Source organism: Cyprinus carpio, chromosome B24, assembly GCF_018340385.1.
Source record: "Cyprinus carpio isolate SPL01 chromosome B24, ASM1834038v1, whole genome shotgun sequence".
NCBI classification, from domain to species: Eukaryota; Metazoa; Chordata; class Actinopteri; order Cypriniformes; family Cyprinidae; genus Cyprinus; species Cyprinus carpio.
The window spans coordinates 6,191,819-6,212,333 of NC_056620.1; the positions used below are offsets into that span (position 1 = coordinate 6,191,819).

Sequence of the window (20,515 nt, forward strand, 5' to 3'; positions counted from 1 at the left end):
ATAAAAGCCATTACGTCTACGGAGTATGTCCCAATAAAACATGGAAATCCAACATTTGTGTTTTTGTATGTGCCTAGATAGTAGAATATGTTTCCCGGTATTTTATTAATTGTGAGGCACTATATATATATATATATATATATATATATATATATATATATATATATATATATATATATATATATATATATATATATATATATATATATATGACGTTGGTGGTACATTTGGTGGTTAGATGCATCAGTTTTCATAATTATTTACAAAAAACAAATGGTTTATAGTTTTAAAGATTTACTTGCAAAATTCCTATGAAAAGCAGGCAGTTGCTGTTGGTCTCTTTTTGCTGCAGTTATTTGAGAGCTAAATTGGAACTATATTGGAAATATTTACTTATTTCGACACAAAATGCATAATCAAGTCAGACAGAATATATAATAAATGTTTATGGGAAAATTTTTGTGGAGTTGGCATGCAGATATGGACTTGTTTCAGCAGTAATAATGGTTACATCTCTGTATTTGAATGCAGTATAAAGTCTCACAATAGAGAGAAATTGAATAGTAAATAGTTCACAGAGCATAGATTCCATTTTTCCATCCATGCTTGCCTCTTTTCCTCCCTCTGCATGAACAGGAAGTTGGACACAAACATGGAGGAAATCTGGAGCCACTAGAGCTGTAAAGCCTGGTGGATTCATTAAGTTCTTCATTGTCTTATGAGGCGTTTCTATCCCTTCTATGGCCACAGGGTCAAGAAATGAAATCTTTCCATATTATTTTTAATGCCAAATTAATTCAAACAAAATCTGCCTGATTTTATAACAAATATGCAAGTCACACAACACCAAATGACCTTTCAAGACCAACAATCAAATGTGTATTTGATGAGAACAGAGTCTTAGATTTAATAGAAACAATGACATGAGATAATTATCCAAAGATCTTTAATAGTCTGATTTAGGAGGAACTGGGTTTTACAACAACAGACAGCTTTGACTCTTCTGATTGTATAATTTGCACTGAAATGTTCATCCATGCACAAACACTCTCTTATGCATATAAAAGACTTGCCACAACACCACAGCAACAAATAACTAGATAATAAAGTAAATCTTTACAATTTTTTTTCCCACATTGATATGTTTCACTTTTGAGAAGAAATGTCTGAAGACAGTCCACCAGACACTGACTAGCTTTTTTACTAGCTGCCTCAGGAGACTTGTGATATCCTTTGCTATTTACTCAGTAATAGGATGTTAACCTTTATTCTGTTGTTTTATGACTAACTTTTCACACTGATCATAATTTACCAAAGGTTAAAAATGAATCCTGGCTATTCTTATGCTGATGTTTCACACTGTAAATTCCTTAACCCTGGGTTAATGTTCTTATTTGCATACACTGCAGACTATCAGGTACTGCAATTCACATGTTTTGTGTTATTAGAGAACATTTCCCCTCAAACCCCGAAAGTGCTGTTTTTACAATATGAAATGTTTCCATAACTTTCCAAAGTATGTGAATATGAGGCATATGATTGTGTATCTGCTGCTAAACATCTAGCCACAACATTCTAACATCACACTGTTTAACACTGCACAAGTTTGGCAGCGCAATCTGGCTCTTACCCTGCTTTTAAATCAGTGTAAAATGTACCTTTACCTGGGGTTAAAATCGGGGTTTAGAATGGTGATAACCCAGGGTTAAGAGTGCAAGGTTTTTGAGTGCAGTTTGTAAAATTATTCAAAATAATTAATCTAGATTCCAATCATTTTAACATCCATTATAGTTACCACACTGTTTTGAAGGACTGTTTACCTAAAGAGAGGTTATAAATCTGGCTGAAAGGCTTACAGAACACAGCACATCTCAAAAACACCCAGGAAAATGTGCATTTAGAGGTTAGGGGTCACATCTTACAAACACTTCACCAGACAGCACTGCTCCTGAAGAGGACAGGGTGAGACAGGATCCATGCAGGAGTGGGAATTGATGATATCTGATAACGTTGAAGTTGCTCATTCATCAAATCGACCCTCCAGGATACTCTCGAAGGAAAACGGGACAAACTTGAAGCCCTGTCCTGTATAGAATTTGTTCTGGAACTCCACCCTAAATGACAGGAAGGACAGGACAAAAGAAGAACGTCAGAGCGGTGATGAGCAGGATATTTCATATTAAAAACACCTGTGGATTCCTGTTGACAACAATGTACTTGCATCTTTATTTTCTTGTGGTTATTTATTTCCTCAAATGCAAAAATGTGTTGAAGTGAAAATCGGATTGGGCTGTCTGACCATATGAGGAATGTGTCTGTTATACTGTGGCAGCTATTAGTGGGCAATGCCCTCTTACAACACCTACATTACTGACAACAGCTGATAACAGTTCACACTTGACTGATAAACAGAACTGTTACATTTGCTTTGAATAAACTTACCGTAAATCCTATATAAAACAATTTATACATTATACACAGACTGTAAAATAAACACATAAGCACTCATTTCTCAGAATGTTCTGTGCAAATATCATACCTGCTTAAAAATACTCTCTATATAAAGTGAGTGAGTGATGTGATACATCAAAGTATGGTGACCCATATTCAGAATTCGTGCTCTGCATTTAACCCATCCAAAGTGCACACACACACGGGCACATCTATAATGGGCACATTTTTCATTTTCTCCAGGTTTTGCTGCCCGAAATGAAAAAAAGGCATAATCGCACACATTCCTTCACTATCATTGGCTAATAGATAAGAGTGTTTAGTTTTGCCTTTGAGCGAAAATATTTTAGAACTGAATTTTGAGATTTTGAGAAAGGTAATGTCCAGACACAGATTTTTGAAATCAAACAGACAGCTGTTAGTGTGTGATTGTGTGCATGACAGCTTTCTGAGAAACAAAGGGAGGCAGTTCCTTGTGGAAAAAAGAAAGATGAGTAAAAAAGTAAATGATATTCCGTATGTACCTTTAATCCAGAGACCTTTAAACATCAAATGGAACTGGAACATGATTTTACATTGTGCTAAAAAACAAAAAGCTAACATTGCCTCCTTATTTTAGATGTACATCCTGTTGGATGGATGCACAAGAGAAGGAAACATTTAAGAGTTAAGGAATGTCTCACTGCTGTGGTAAATATTTAAGTCAAGAGAGAAAAGACTCCATCTTTACGCACAAGGAACAACTAAAACCACCAAGAGTGCTGAACCTCATTTACCTCCAACATGTCTGTGTGTGACTGTGTGCATATAGGCCATGGAAGGCATTTTGAATGAGTCGAGCCAAAAATAACATCAAAACGCCATAATTAGCGTCTCTCGCTGAATGTTTTGTTCTTGCCATGACTATTGCATACAACAACTAGTATATATATATATATATATACTGTAGCCAACATTTGAAGTGGATCAAAACCTTTCATTCAAGGTGTCCTAAAATCTAAAACCAAAATGTGTTCATGTATATATATATATACACACACACACACACACACACACACACTTCTGCATTGTAAAATCATTATCAGAACAAGTTATTCTTGAGAGGCAGTGATATGTTTACCTTTCCTCTTCACATTCTTTTCCTTTGTAGCAGAAGTATGACATAATCTACACATTAAGATCTTAACAGAAAAGAGTGTCAAGGATAGAGTGATTGTAAAACAAAACGGTTTTAGAAGAGACAAATTTACTCAGCTGTACAGTTCTATTCATTCATAGCTTTTCACCAATATCATTTCAACAATAGTTTTTGTATGTTATTGGATATGACAATTTTAATTTTTTTCATCTTTGCAGCAGCATTTGTGGCAGATCTAATCTCTGAGCAAATATGACTTGCAACTTCCAACAGATACACAGACACGCTGCTGTGAGCATGTAAGATATGATGTTGCTGCTGCATAAATAGGCATACATAAATACCCTAACAGATGTAGACAGGTGGAGCTGGTGGAGGTGGTGGCTTTCAGAGAAACTCTGATAGCATTCTGCAGAACTAGTATACAGTGAACACTGAATCAGACTATTTAAATGCTGGGCAAACAGTCTTATTGGCTGTAGAATGAACAGAGGCCAATCAGCTTGTGCTGTGTGGTAAATGATATGATTGCTAATATACTGCAAAAAGAAGACCTATCAGACGACCCATCTAGAGATTCATGGCTGAACTAGATATATAGCTCAAATGGTAATTTTTGGGTGAAGTCTTCAAAATGTCAATAAAAATGTTAAAGATGAATTGTTTCAATTCATTTGTATGTGTCCTGTGTGTTGATGTTTGTGTTTATCTCACCAATGCAAGCGCAGAGCATGCAGGAATGCAGACAGTCCCTCCATGATGAGTAAGATGCACACTGTTAGCATGGCAAAGGCAGAGAAAATGATCGACAGGCCAAAGAATCCACCACCACTCCTCGAGGACAGTCCAAGATGCATCACCATTCCCCAAAGAACCTCAGACAACTCTGATAGACAGACAGAGAAAGAGTGAGTTCAATTTTAACAAGCCTGTGTGTGTTGTGAATATTTGTGTATGTGTATGAACTTACGAGCATGAGCCAAACTAAGGGCCCAGAGGCGCAGGTATGAGGCAGTGTTGGAGATGCAGCCCAGGCAGTACTCTATAGTGTGAATGGCCTGATGAACAGCCACATCTCCAAAGTTAAACTACAAAATAAATAAATAAATAAATAAATACAGGAAAGGGTCAATACGGATCTTTGAATGTAGGGTCCAATCCATCTTCTACTGAAAGCTTCTTAAACTTAAGCCAAGTTTTATGCAAATTTGGCTAGTAAAGTGTTATCTGATTAAGAAAATAAGAAATAATAAAAGAGCAGTAGAAAACAGCACTCTTTTATTAAGGAGCACTGGCTCTGTAATTCATCTTCACTTTCCATCATAATATTTTCATACTGGGTAAGATGCATTGAGTCATTAGTGTTGAGAACAATAGAGCTGTGATTGTGATGTCAGTGATCTTTTTCCTGTCTTTTAACAGTCCAGAGACATTAAAGAGTGTCAAGGAAGGTTTTTTTTTTTTTGCATTTTTCATCTAAAGATCATAGATCCCCTTATGTCAAGTCATGAGCAGTGTATGTACAAAAACACTGTTCTATGAAAAGTCTTTACTGAAAGTTTATTTTATAATATATGCAGAGTGCTCCAACTGACTGGCCACCCATGCTATATGAATGAAATGTATGTATGAAATGGTTTCCAGGGGTGCACAAACCCAAAATATCAATACCCAAAATAAAGCTAGAGATTTCTTTTTTTTTTTTGGTCTATTTATATTATTTGTTTTTAAATGTGGCCAATATCTGTTGTAAATGTGAACTGGTCATGGTCCTGAACTGATGTGAAAAAAAAGAAAAAAAAGAAAGACAGGACACTGTCATACAGAAGCAAACTGATGCCAACAATTTTGTGCATAGGCAATGAGGATGAAGACGAGGATGGGGATGTTTTTGGCATTTACATTTTGAAAAGGTTTTGCTTGTATAGAGCTGTTACTGTAATATTTATGATTTCTAACACCTCACTGTCCCCCACAAGACAACTTTGCAGCTGTCTTCCATATTAACCAAGTGACCAAGGACCTATGTTATGTAAAATCTTTAGACAGACTTGAATTGTCATAAATATTGATCTAGAGTGACACAAAAGTTGCATGAATTCCCACATATGAAAGTGGCCTGAATTACAATCGAAAAGATCAGATTCCATGTGGTTTATGTTATGAAAAAAAAAAAAAAATTTGAATGGACAGCACTCAAGTCTCAACATGTCCAGGGTGCTTAGGTAGTCAAAGATTAGGTTCAATAGAAATAAGTTTTACTCAGCATAATATATATATATATATATATATATATATATATATATAATATATATATATATATATATATATATATATATATATGTATTAATAATTGAAGGAACACTGATATCAGGTGTGTTTATCAAGAGGGAAAAGATAGGACTGATTCTTCCCACTTGTAAAGTCTTGTAAAGTTTGGCTTGGCAGAGGCTGGTTTCCCTTTTCCACTTGACTCTTTTGTTAAGGATGCCAACTGGCTCAAAAGCCATCATGGAAACCCTGACGTAACACACTCATTGTTCTACAGCAGAGGTGTGTTACCAGGATATCACAGGAACCAGAAGGCCAAGGTTATCAAGTGACATAGTGCATAGATTACACTAGTGTGCATTAACTCAATAACACAATATCAGGGTTATTACATAATTCTAACAATCATTTATAAAAATATGTGTCACGAATGACCTTTTCATCCACCTACATGTGCATTCTAAACTATTTTTTCACTGTTTGATAGCACTCAATATTTTGAGAAAAAAATATTAAATTACTTTAATTATGCATTTGAATAAAATATTTGTTATGAATTTCCATGAAGAATTCATATAATGATTTATAAAAAAAATTAACAGAACAATACAGAAAATTCTCTTACCGGTTCTTCCTCTGAATGCTTGAAAAGTAGAGAACAGTGTTTTAGATAAACAAATCAGAGAGAACAGTATTAATGTTTCTAATTCATGTGAAATTAATTGCATGAAATGATAATGCATTCCAATAAAGCAGGTCAAAGGTTACAGAAAGCAATCTGTAAGGAAACTCATTCTTTAGCAAGTGTGTAATATGTGTAGTATTCTCTTTAACTCTGGCACACATGCACCAAGCACCGATAGACTACTATTATTCAATATTCTGATATGTGCATGCTGGATCCTGTCCTTATGTTTGCACTCATACTTATTTTTTCCATCGCAGTAGATGAGGATCTATGCAATCCTCTTTCACCACGAACAATTAATTCCATGTGTGAGTAATACCACAGACCTTCACCTCAGTCATAACTCATCATGTTACTCATAATAATAAATTACAGAAAGATTCAATTCGGATGGCCATAAATAATCACTGTTTCAAAACAAGTTTCAAAACTTCAGTGCATTCCAAAATCATTGAATCATCATATAGCTAAACTTCTGTTTCCATTGTGGCTTAAACAGACCACACATCATTATTTTGAGATATTTTAAAATATAAGTATTTTAAGTATATTTAAGTAATATATTTATATAATTTTTGTGTTTTGTTTTTATTGTTATGTTATTTTTTTAGTATTAAGATTTGTTTGCATTGGGACATTATTTTCATAACAATTAAGCAAATTTTTTATGATGATTCTCATTAGATTCCCATGACTGTAATATATTTTTATTACATTACAGTAAAGATGTTTATTATTATTTTCTTTATTTTGATCAGTTATTAAATGTAATGATTGTTTATTATATTTAATTTTCCCAATTAAAAAAAAAAAAAAAAAAAAAAAAAAAAAAAAAAAAAAATATATATATATATATATATATATATATATATATATATATATATATATATATATATTAGCATTAGAGTAATTAGAACTTAAGAGTAAAATACTTAATTAAAAATCTTAATGGTCTTAAAAACATGCTTCATTTTCTTCTTTTTTATTGATTCTGGTGTAAAATATTATTTGGAAATATTCACGCCAGGTTTCATGAGATTCACCCTTTCTAAAATATTATGCTACCAAGAAAGCAGCTTTTAATTCATTCAAGTGTATTTTCAGTATTTGTTGTTTCTGTCTACTCAGCAAATGATGGAAAGAGGGTTCAGGGCAATGTCAAAAGTTAAGACAGAGGATGAAAATATTTTGCACATTCCAGTGGTGGGTATGTTTGGAGCGGGTGAGTCAGACTGCTCACAGAGTCTTGGTGAGAAGTTACTCCTCTGTTTATATTTCTCAAATGACTGTAGGATAACAATCCTTTAATCAGTCTCTCTTCTGTCTAAGCAGATACACTTAAATCATTGGTAGTATATAAACTATGGTTTCTTTACCACAAACTACAACATCTAACAAGAAAACATCACTCTAACAATGTTTTTCTGTGTGCCATCAAACTGTTCCTAAGCTGTTGTGATTAGGTTGTATTTTTATGTGTATGAGAAAGATGCACCAATAAATATCAGAAAACATTATTAGAGTGATGTTCCCAATTCAAATAATTCCATATGTCATGTACCACTGGCTGACAGCACAGACTCCACCCACCTCATCTCCTTCCTCTGAGTGCTGCGAGAGCTGGTCGTGGTCAATGATCTCCGCCTCGTCCTCTGTAGGCCCGTTTCCGACCCGGACGCCACCGAACTTCTGCATGCCCTGTTGGGTGAGTCCGGTGGGTGAGCCTGTCTGCTCTAAAGTTTCTAGATTCTCTGCAGGTCTTGCCTCCCTCATCTGGGACTAAATACAAACAAGGTCTGTGTGGCTATCAGCACACCATGGGCCATCTGAGTGTATGCTGTGTTTGGTACAGCTGTTTGGGGCACCTACTGTACATGACACAACGGAGCTACACCTGTCAATCACAATGCAGCTGGGCCTGTATCAGAAATGAACTAAGAGATTTAAGGGAAACTTAAGGGAAAATTTGTGTCCTCTGACACTGATTTCAAAGGGTATTTTTATTAGTGTACATTCTTGAAATAAAAGGCCACTTATGTGTACTTAGAGAGAGTGCACTTTTATGTTTAATGCACTTAAGTACACTTTTACTGTATATCAAACGTTAAAGGGATAGCAGACTCATTCTGATGGCACCCAATCACTGAAGAGGATCCCTTGGTAAGCAGGTGATGTAATGCTCAATTTCTCTAAAACTGTTCATTTGAAAAAAACAGACTCATCTACAACTTGGCTGACCTGAGATTTTTTTTCCTTTAAAGGTTAAAACAAAAAAATTGCATTAATAGTCTCTGGGGCATTTTAGCCATCTTCTTCAGCCTTATTAGCTGTATCACTAAAAAAACTGAAGAGATGCCCCTGTGCATTATGGTAAAAAAATCTTTGTTCTCCAGAGTGTCTCTCCACACTAATATTAAAATGATTAGTATTTTTTCTAAAAACAAGTAATATTATCATCATCAATCATCAAGTATTTCATAGTTTTAGAACATCAGTACATTCTATTGATTAAAACTGTCATGTGAATTGAACACAAGTTATCTATTACCTATTATCCTTTTATTATCATGCTCTCTGAATTAATTAAATAAAATGATAGAGAACGATGAAGTTTGGCTGAATTTGAGTAGAGTAAATAAACATACCAGGTGCTTCTTCCACAGGTACTGACGACGCAGGACCATAGTCTTCACCACCAGCATACACGGCACACACGCCAGAGCTATCACCACCAACAGAGACTGAATTCCCACCTATGCACACATAGATGAGGTTTCCAACCTGATTTGATTCTAATCAGACTTCTATCCATCTACAACCATTTTGTTCTGTAAATGTGTGTATTACCTGTCCTCTATACAAGGGTTTGTTGGTAGGATCATTGTAGTTGAAAAGACACATATTGATGAAGGCGATCAGAAGGCTGGGAGCATCTTTAGATGTCGTTGCATCGTAAGCCGTCCACTTGTAGAAGATGAGCAGGATCAGATAACCAAACAGGCTGCTCATGAACACAATCTCAGGAATGAAACCCAGGAAAATGTTCAGAGGTTTCTTGAAGTACCTGTGAGACACATGGAAAAAATCTGTAGTTGGAACAATACATGAAATGACAATTCCCTGTCATTAATTCGTACGCTAGCTACTTCCCACGCACACATTTGAACACACACTTACAGGTGATTGAAGAGGGACAGCGAGACTCCAAACAGCATGTGAATGACACCCAGGATTACAGACATCTTCATCTTGAACGAGTTCAGGAATGTCAGCTTATTTGTGGCAATATTCCAAATCTAAGAGAGAAGTATAAGTACAGTATAACAGCATCTCTGTAGATTTGTTATAATTTGAACAGAAGAACTGTTTGGTCGTTTATAATACTACACATAAAAGTGAAAAAGTATAGAGAAAGAGGTGGTCTCATTTATGCTTTTTGGTAATTATTGGTCTTTGCACATGCAATAAAGCATGAAAAATGTTATCTGACAAGGTGTTTTTTTCTCTCAACTTTTACAAAAATGTCTGAAGACATATTCTGTCCCATTCTGTCTACACTCAAAGACCAGATTCTATGCAAAAGGCCTCTAATCCTCTCTTTCCTTTAATTCCTTTTGTGAAAAAGAAGAACATTTTAGCATATTAAAAAAAAAAAAAAAGATTACTAATTACAGAAAAAATGTAAAAGGTATACTTAAGTGAAAACTGAATGTAATACTTTTGGACACTTAATTGCATGTTTTAAAATAAAATGAAAAATGTGAATTTATATTAAATACAATTCTATTTGCCTTTGAGATATGGTTAAACTGTAGTGCCAAATGTACTGACAATAATTTATTTTAAATAAACAATATATGATATGTATACACTATATACAATATGTAATTTCTATTTCTATAAATTTATTAATTTAAATATATTTATAATTACATGTTCGTAATTATGATGTTGCAATTTAGTACATTTAAAATCATTTTAAAAGTAATGTTGGCTATCGCAATACAGTTAAAATTATAAATAAGTACTTAACGTGTTATGTATGGTACTGTGTTAATTGTGCTTTTTTAAAGCACAACAAAAGATTATGAACATCACATTCTGTTTCAAGCACCTTATTTGTGTACACTGAATTTTGTTAACATACAATGCGGGCACCGCAGTAAAAAAGAATGAGTTTTATAATGCAAGAATGAGTTTTGTGATACATACGGGGTCGATGCCCAGGGGATAGGGGCCTCCAAACACGCCAGGAACAGCAGGGTCTAACTGAAGAACTGAGTTGCCATCCAGAGTCTCAAACCTACAAATACATAGGATAGAAATAGCAACATATCAAATTCGTTAAAAAGTGAATGTTAGTCAGGATATAATAATTGCTTTTCAGCAGTACAAATTAGACGAGACGCTGTATTTTACATGTTGTTTTAATGTTTTGCTTTTTGTTATTTTTATTATAAATTCATTTGACAATCAAAGTAAGATTGTATGATTGCAATCAAACTGTTTAACTGATTTAATTTTGTTACTTACGTCCAGTTTCCCTTAGGAAAAAACATGGGCCGCACACTCCAGCTTGAGCCGAACATGTTGAGGGACTTGGAGAAGCAGTCATTGTAGATCAGTCCGGTGTAGACTGAGAATATTCCCATCAAAAGAATGATGTAGCGTCCTGCAAAAATCATGCTAAACATCTACACATACACACACAAGAGGGGAGAGAAAATAAAAACTAAGGTTAGACCTTTATAACTTTTACATTTATGAACATTTACATTTATGAACTGTTCGAACAAATTTTGCACCTCTAAAACTGACTTCATGATTACACTATGATATCTTGTTATATTATGTAATTGTATGTTAAAGACTTCATGTATTGGTTTGACTGCCTTAAATTGCTTTTTTTTTTAAATGGTCAACTGTCTGTATTATAAATGTGAATGTACAAATGTGAATTTTAAATCTTCTAAAGGTTAATTTTTAACATTTAGAAGTACACTAAAACCACCAAATTTTATATTTCTTAAATGTAGTAATTATTGATGAGCTGAGACCTCATTGTCACTCTTCTGAGCGAGCAGGCGGCTCTCTCTGATGACCAGATAAAGTGCCGCACATGTCATCAGCACTCCATGACCCATGTCCCCAAACATGACAGCAAACAGGAACGGGAATGTAATGATTGTGTATGGTGCTGCAAGAAACAAAACAGAAAAATCCAATCATACATGTGTTAAAAATACACAAATATAATTACCTGAGAAAAAGTGGACTGTGCATTGTTAAACCAAATAGTAAAGGTAAGGTTGTTTTCAAAATCTTATCAAGATGTTTTTGTTATGTTTTATGTGTTGGTACCTGGATTGATCTCTCGGTATGTTCCAATACCGTAAGCATCCACAATGTTCTGGAAACCCGAGGTGAACTTGTTGGTCTTGTTGTAAGTAGGTGGAGTCTGTTTGGTCTGCATTCGGTTCAAGATGGAGGGAACCGTGGAACCACTCCGTTCCTACATTTAAAAAAATAAAACTGGATTAAATTGTCATTATTACCATTGTAGTATTATTACATTAACAGTGTGGTAATACTTTATTTTGACTGTCCCCTTTAGACATGCTACTAACATTCTGTAACTTCTCAGACACTGGATTATTAGTAGACTGTCTTCTTAATATCTGCTTTAATGGTCCCCTAACATACATTCTACTGACTATAAGTAACTTAGCAAGTCAACTTATTCTATTAACCCGAACAGTCTACTAATACTCTAAGTAGATGACATGCAACTGCAGAGTTTCATATAGTCAACAATGTCTAAAGGGGGCCATCAAGATAAAGTGTAACCTTTAAAGTACACTGCCAATCACATCTACTCATTTTAGCAATATTTCCACAAATATAGTAAAGTCAAATCTGCTCCAATCTATTTATTGTTACATGTAATTACAATTTAAGTCTACAAAACTAATTTCAATCATTTTAGCATTTAAGCATGGGTTTTTAATATAATGACAAGTGAAGTGTAAATTGTTTCATTGCTTTCATTTGTGTATTGAAAGGCTAAGATAATCAAATAATCAAAATAATCTGAATATCGATTAATATTACTCACTGTTCCCCTCCGCAAAGCGAACTGAATAGAATCAAGGTCAGAAACGGGGCACCAGACCTCAGCGATCAAACATTTCTGTGTAACGTCGATGTTACAGAGGTTCAGAGTGTGATAAATGGCCTTCATCTTCCTCACTTTGATGAACCACACACGTATGGTTTTCGCAGCAGCCTGTAAAACCCTCTGCCGGTGGTCCTCTGTTTGATTCAGTACCTACATGTTTGAAAACACATCAAACACTATATGATCAACATTTGAAATACGTTAGGGCATTTTATGCTATTTTTGCATGTGGATATAACTGGTTTTATGAGGTCAAGTTCAAACAGAGTTTAAATGCAATCAACAATATTAAGTTGAGAAAAAGAAAGGCACAGATGGATAAAAATCAGACTGTAAGACTTTTTTGGGACAGCATTAGGGCATACCATCTGGAGGTCGTCAATGCGGGTGTTGACACCTGATGCCATTTCCTTCCTCTCCTGAGGGGTCTCAGGGCACGGGTACAGAGATGCACGGAACCTGGAGATGAAGTTTAAAATCTGTGATTAGCACTGGATGAAATGCTGTGAATAATATAAGATTAGAAAAGACCATGCTGCACCCTTCACAGATCTTCTTCACTCTGTTCTTCAGCTGGTCTCCTTGGAAGAAGATGATAAACACAGATTTGTGCACCTGGTCTCCCTGTGATGGACAAAGACCCATAACCTGATCAATATTTAATCAAAATGTCAAATGCAAACATCTTAACTGACTTAATGAGAACAGAATTTAGAATAAGAGCAGACACTGACAGTTGTGGGGTCCTCAAGAGGGTCCTCAATCTCTGTCTGACGTAAAAAGACATTTCCACGGCAGACTCTCCACAGCATCCTTTCAAACGTGGGGATTCTCTCCCGGTTTATAACCCCAGCCACAAACCTACAGGGTAAACAAACCTGTATTAACCGCAGAGTTCACAGAGGTTTTATGTTACAATTTTTTTCAGTGTACATATCGTCTTTGTGTAAGATTAATAAATCCTAAACACACAATCATAAACCATTGTATTAAAAAAATGCTATGTATGTTCTAAATATCTTCTAAAATAATAAAAGTAAATTCTTATGAGATCTGTAGTGACTAAATTCTTAAACAGTGAACAGAAAGAAACATCTCTCCCTCAAAAACTCTCAAATTCAATATTAATATAATAATCTGTTAATTACTAATCTGCCTAAAAGTGTTCTCATTTGCCTTTACCACACGTGTTGTTTAGCGGCATGTGACATGAATGGAATTGGCTTTTCAGTTAAAATAATTGTGGTACTTTTATTTTATATTAATTAAATAATTTAATTGATTTATATTATATTTTAGTTACATTTTACATTACCTTTGCAATTAGATTTTTTGATCTTCATTTTATTACTGACCGTTTATTAGAATAATAATATATATTATATAATTATATTACATATAAAGTATATATCAGAATCTTAGAACTCACCCCAGTCGCAGTGGGGCACCTCGACCAGCCTCACTGGGGTCCAACAGAGATGATGATTCTTCCAAAAGATTTGGATCCTCCATCTAAAGAGAGCCCGGTATAATTACGGGTAAGGGTCAAAGGTAGTTTCTATGTAACATCTCATTGTGAATGGATAAAGTATCTTTTAAAGATTTTTCCACTGTAGTGGACATCAGGGATCAAAAGATTAAATAACACCTGAAATGTCTTGGTGATTTTGTCAATTTTTTTCTTCTCACACTCTAAGAAGTTTGTGATCATATTGTGAGAGAACATCCAGACCTCATCGAAGAACTGCTGTGTACGTCTGAGGATATGCTTGAGTTCTGTCAGCTCTAGAAAGTTCTTCTTCAGGGCCTCTTGATTAGTGTTGATTTCCTTCAGCTCATTCTCCAGCTTCTCAAAGGTTGCCTAGTGATCAATATTATAAATAGAAATGAAGGATATTATAAACTAACAATACAAGGTATGAATACAACAAGGTATGAATACAACAATAACCAGGTATGAAAAAGTCTGACACCTTGCCACTGAGTGAACATGAGATGGAAGAAAGGGTTTGGTAAGTGCTTAAAAGGTGCTTTTATGTTCAATTGTTTAAATATTGCTGAAAAGTCGTCCATCAAACTGATGGAAACAGACTGTTTTGGCCCCACCAGAGCTGCATGAAGATTCTTTCAAATGTCACCTTTTGTGTTCCACAAAAAGTAACAGCACATGGGTTTGGAACCATATGAGGGTGAGTGAATGACAGCATTTTTACTCAGACATTAAGGTCATATTATAAAGCAGCACGAGAGGGTAAAATTACCTCAAGGTCAATCATGTCTCGTGGGAATGGGACTTCAGGATTCTCACCAGTGTCCATTGTTGGAATGTTGGCTTTCTTAATTTCCTTCTCTACGAACCCTGCAGAATATGACACCAGCACCAAATTACTAATAATATCCAATAACTTTATGATTATTTCTCAGAGAGAAGGGTGAGTTTTTGTGTATTATTCAATGACGAATTCTGGCCTAATAAATATGGGCGGTCATCTTAGATGGCAACATTTTATTGTGAACCTGTTAAACACCACAAAAATTATAAATGTAAAAAATCAGGGTAAAACAATACTATGTTATCTGATCCAAAATAGATTTTCTTTTTTTTCAATTTAAAATAACTCTTTTATTTTTGAATGTATTTTAAAATGTATTTTATTCTTGTGATGCAAAGCTGAATTTTCAGCATTAAAATCTGACCTTTAGTGTTTTTTCAAATATTGCAGATTTAGGTTTTTATATATATTTTAATAGTTTTCCTTGATGTGTGTCTTTAGCCCCGATGTAATCTATATGTAAAATCATAAATAGTAATGTACAGCCTTAGTTATTTATGACATTATGTGTACATTTTTTCTTACTTTTTTAAAATGAATTATTTTGGTATTTAACCAAAAGGTTCTGTAGGTGATGGTTTGGAATAGTACACATAATAATGTGTTCTTTCTAGCTAACAGATATCACATGACTTTCTCCACCATTTTTCCCCAATCAGAGAACTAGCTGCAGCTGTCAGTCATTCTGAGGAGTCAGGACTGTCAGTGGTCTTGGTGAATTTGTTTGTGTATGTATTGATCCACTCACTGAGCTTCCTGTCCATCTCCTCACAACGTCGCACTTCATTCACAAACTTCCTCTGGAACACGTTCACATCAGGGTTGAGCTGAAGGAAAGAGGTTTGAACTCATTTTCAGCATATGATAGAGGAGAGAACAGGAAGAGAGAGAACGCGAGCTGCATCTACTCACATCTCTAAACTGCACCATTCCCAGCTCTCCCAGTTCACTGACGCAGCAGTAAGCCGCTTCAGACTGGAGGAAGAGCTGGGCCAGAGTCATCTCCTCACTGCGGAACAACTCCCCCATGATGCTGCAGGCCACAGGAACTCACCCACGGCTCAGAAATCAGTCCCGCTGGATGCTACTGGTCAGTCTGCAGGAAATACAGATAGATAGATAAATACATTATTTACATCAATACCATTATAACCTTTATAACACATTTAACACAATTATGGGTAATGCTTAAAATGTATTATTACTGCACATAAACATCAGCAGTTGTTAACAAAATTGTTATATATAATTTATTTAATATATAATTTTTATAGAAACCGGCTTCATCTCCTCTAATGCGAGAGTCTCCGAGCTGGGCTCAGCATCACTCGCATCCCAAAGAGTCGATTGGCTGAAAGCTCAGCATCCCTTCTGACTGGCTGATGAACTCAACAACCCTGTATCTCTAAGAGCTGATTGGCCAAGAAGCTCAACAACCCTCGCATCACTGAGAGCTGATTGGCTGATGGCTCAACATCTCACATCTCTGCCTCACTGCGCTTCAGTTCTGAAGGGCGCCATTACGCGCTCTTCTCTCTATCTACCCCGTGCCAACAGTGATTTTATCAGAGTATGATCACATTATTTAATATAATAACAAACTGAAACAAAAAAAACGAAACATCTTATACACGGATATTTATTTGTAAGATGTTCATTTTTGTTTAATAAGGCTACAGCGAATCATTCTGGTAACTGTATAATCGTGAATATAATATATAACTAGAGCACTTGGAGACCTCGAGCTTAGGTAGTTTTTAGGAAGCATTTTGACCGAAATGAGATAAATTAATTCCTGAATTGAATAAATGAATACATGAATAAAAAAGTTACTAAATATGATTGACTGAATAACACAGATGTCCAATTTACTAATCACTAAAATGCTGCCAACTGTTTATTTTCCCATGCTAATATAACATAATATTAAAGTCACGATAAGAGCAAATATGAATATATTATCAGCTCTAATGGCTGACCGAACAGATAGATACATCCATATTCAAGCATCACCACCTCATTCAAACGGCCACAATAAAATGATTCATCCACTCATTTATAACGTCATATATACATATATATAGTGTCAGAGTTAAACGTGTGGATAAAGAGATAAACGGATATGTAAAAGATAAATGTTCTTACCGTCCTTGACGTCTTCAGTAAGAGATCTGTTCACCTCCGCGAGGATGATCTGACCTGCTACGTGACGTCACGCCTGCTGCTGCTACAGGGTCACGTGACTTTTTTCGACGTTGCCAAATGTTACAGTACATTTTTAGATGCGTTATGTGTTTTATTTATGAATTTTTTTTTTGTTTGTTTGTTTTTTACTATAAACAATGTTTATGTATCGTTTAGACTTATTATAGACTTATTAACCTATTATTCTTGTTAACGTGTTTATCAATTAAAACCAATACTACTACTTTTGGAAGCAAGTTCTTAATTCTGTAGTAAATTGCACTGGTAAAACCAGTGGTTAAGGGGATAATGTGAATTACCATTACTAAAATTATTTAGGAACATGATTTCACATCTTAAAAAGAAGCGAGAAAAAAAAAGATTATTCTTTTCACTTTTGGATGGGTGACATTTTATTACATTTTATAATGTATATATAAACTTTACTATATATAAATATATATATAAACTTTATAATATGTATAACACATACTGTAGGACATTTACAAAACATATACTATGATATAATGAAATATTTGTTATTTAAATATTAATATTAAATATTAACAGAATAAATAGTAATATCAGTAGTACTAGTAGAGATTACAAGAGTACAAGAGAGATTGCCTTTATGAGTTCTTGTAAGTATTCTCCTTTTGATACTATTATACAGTTAGATACTGTGTCTAACTAGTTGCTACCTGAGGTTTATTAGAAACACATCCTAACTCAGAATCCTATTTGTTTAGGAACCATGGTAATTTCTCTTAGGATTTAGAACTTTCTTAAATCTTTCAAGTCAAGAATCAACTTAGGGAGCTTCTGTACAGTCCCAGAATATTTAATTATTCATCTATAGTGTTTGTTGAAAAATAGCCTACATAGACCTTTACTCAGTATGCTCAGAGCTATCTGATACAGACTGAATGATGCAAGTTTGTGTGCCAGAGTAATAGTGAGAGGTGAGGGTGTAGAACTTAGAAGAATGTAGCACAGACTCTGTAATGAACCTGTATATATTTAGAGTCAGGAAATACTGAAGAACCAGAGGTGAGAAACCTGAGCAATTCACACTTGCGTACCCCCCCCCCCCCCCCCCAACCCCAATCCGATCTGAAACAAGCTGGAAGTCTTTCCTTTGTTCAGTTCAATTTAATTCAAGTTTATTTGTATAGCACTTTTTACGATACAAATCGTTGCAAAGCAATTTACAGAAAATTTAGTTTCTACAATATTTAGTAGTAGCTTATCAGTGATGACTGTCAGTTTATGTGTATATGGCAGAAATGTATGGAAAAATCAATTAAAGACATAACCAAACTGACGATGAACACTATTAACAGCAATTATTATATGATGCAATCAAACTTATAGCAAAATTTGGTAGTTCTTGATGTTGTTTCAGGGTTAGCATCATCTGAGGTCCTCTGAGGGGTTGAAATCATCTCTGGAGCTTGTGTAAATCCTGTGGCAAAACAGAGAAACAAATAGAGACATAATTAGCGTAGCTGCTGTTCCAACCAAGTAAAATTAATTAGTTTAACCCAAGCTAAAGAATGATAATGCGCATTTGATCAGATATAACTGCAGCATATAACTGCATTATTTGAATGCTTGGCCAAAGAGATGTGTTTTTAATCGAGATTTAAACAGAGGAAGTGTGTCTGAATCCCGAACATTATCAGGAAGGCTATTCCAGAGTTTGGCTGCCGAATGCGAAAAAGCTCTACCTCCTTTAGTATACTTTGCTATCCTAGGTACTACCAAAAGTCCAGAGTTTTGCGACCTTAGGGAGCGCGATGGATTGTAGCGTGGTAGAAGACTAGTTAGGTACGCAGGAGCTAAACCATTAAGGGACTTATAGGTGAGTAATAATATTTTGTAACTGATACGGAACTTAATAGGTAGCCAGTGCAGAGACTGTAAAATTGTGGTAATATGATCATATTTTCTTGACCTGGTAAGGACTCTAGCTGCTGCATTTTGGACTACCTGTAGCTTGTTTATTGAAGATGCAGTACAACCGCCTAGCAGTGCATTACAATAGTCCAGTCTAGAGGTCATGAATGCATGAACTAGCTTTTATGCATCAGAAACAGGTAACATGTTTCATAGCTTGGCAATATTTCTAAGATGCAAGAATGCTGTTTTTGTAACATGGGAAATATGGTTTTCAAGAGACATGTTGCTGTCTAACACCCAGATTTTTGACTGTAGAGGAAGTAACAGTACATCCGTCTAGATGAAAATTGTAATCTACGAGATTCTGTGTAATGTTTTTTGATCCAATAAGTAATATCTCTGTCTTATTTGAATTTAATAGGAGATAATTATTAGTCATCCAATCTTTTACATTTCTAACACACTCTGTTAGCTTAGATAATTTAGAAGTTTCATCTGGTCTTGTTGAGATATATAGTTGAGTATCATCAGCATAACAGTGGAAACTAATCCCGTATTTTCTAATAATTTTACCAAGGGGCAACATGTATATTGAAAATAGCAGAAGACCTAGGACAGATCCTTGTGGCACTCCATATTTTACTGGTGATAAATGAGATGACTCCCCATTTAAATAAACAAAGTGGTAGCGATCGGACAGGTAGGATCTAATCTTAAAACCTGCCCTTGAATACCTCTATAGCTTTGTAATCGATGTCATGATCTATGGTGTCGAAAGCAGCACTAAGATTAAGTAAAACTATCAATGAGATGCAGCCTTGGTCTGACGCAATAAAAAGTCATTTGTAATTTTAACAAGTGCAGTTTCTGTGCTATAGTGGGGCCTGAAACCCGACTGAAATTCTTCATAGAGATAATTTTTTTATTTTTTTTAAGGAAGGAGCACAATTAAGCAGACACAACTTTTTCAAAAATTTTAGACATAAATGGAAGATTTGAAATGGGTCTGTAATTTGCCAGTTTTGTGTTGTTAGTAACCCAATTAATTCTTATTATGGGTATCATGAATTTCAGAACTTACTGTACACCTGATGTTAACTAATATTTTCAAGAGGTTTATTTATCTTTATGTATAACTTCAAATGTTTTATCTCTTTATTTTAGTTTATTTATAGAATTTATTAAACTAATTAGCACCTGGACAATCAATGCTCTGAAGATGATGAATATATCCTCTCTGACTTATTTATCTTTTGCTAGGATCAATTTTGGAGTCATTCCAAATCTACAAAGCCATTTTTCCATTCCACTGGAAGAATATAATAACGTTATCATCAATCAGTCTCTAGTGAATAAAATGACTAAAACAG

General features: G+C 34.8%; 1 protein-coding gene across 2 annotated transcripts; it reads right to left on the minus strand.

The window, feature by feature from the left end:
• Positions 1 to 929: 929 nt before the first annotated feature.
• On the minus strand, positions 930 to 17,296 carry LOC109050389 (V-type proton ATPase 116 kDa subunit a1). 2 transcript variants are annotated; one of them, XM_042751917.1, is made up of 22 exons: positions 17,205 to 17,296; positions 15,972 to 16,155; positions 15,808 to 15,886; positions 14,988 to 15,085; positions 14,459 to 14,587; positions 14,156 to 14,238; positions 13,461 to 13,587; positions 13,268 to 13,350; positions 13,092 to 13,185; positions 12,664 to 12,876; positions 11,910 to 12,060; positions 11,606 to 11,745; positions 11,082 to 11,242; positions 10,761 to 10,851; positions 9,726 to 9,844; positions 9,396 to 9,612; positions 9,194 to 9,301; positions 8,139 to 8,246; positions 6,486 to 6,503; positions 4,560 to 4,677; positions 4,304 to 4,475; positions 930 to 2,114 (listed from the first exon to the last, which is right to left on the minus strand). In XM_042751917.1, the coding sequence occupies exons 2-22, from the start codon at positions 16,086 to 16,088 to the stop codon at positions 2,021 to 2,023; spliced, it is 2,520 nt and encodes an 839-aa protein (XP_042607851.1). In that variant the 5' UTR covers positions 16,089 to 16,155; positions 17,205 to 17,296; the 3' UTR covers positions 930 to 2,020. The 2 variants fall into 2 exon arrangements, with proteins under 2 accessions (XP_042607851.1, XP_042607850.1); XM_042751916.1 differs by having other exon boundaries at positions 8,139 to 8,327.
• Between the last annotated feature and the right edge of the window lie 3,219 nt (positions 17,297 to 20,515).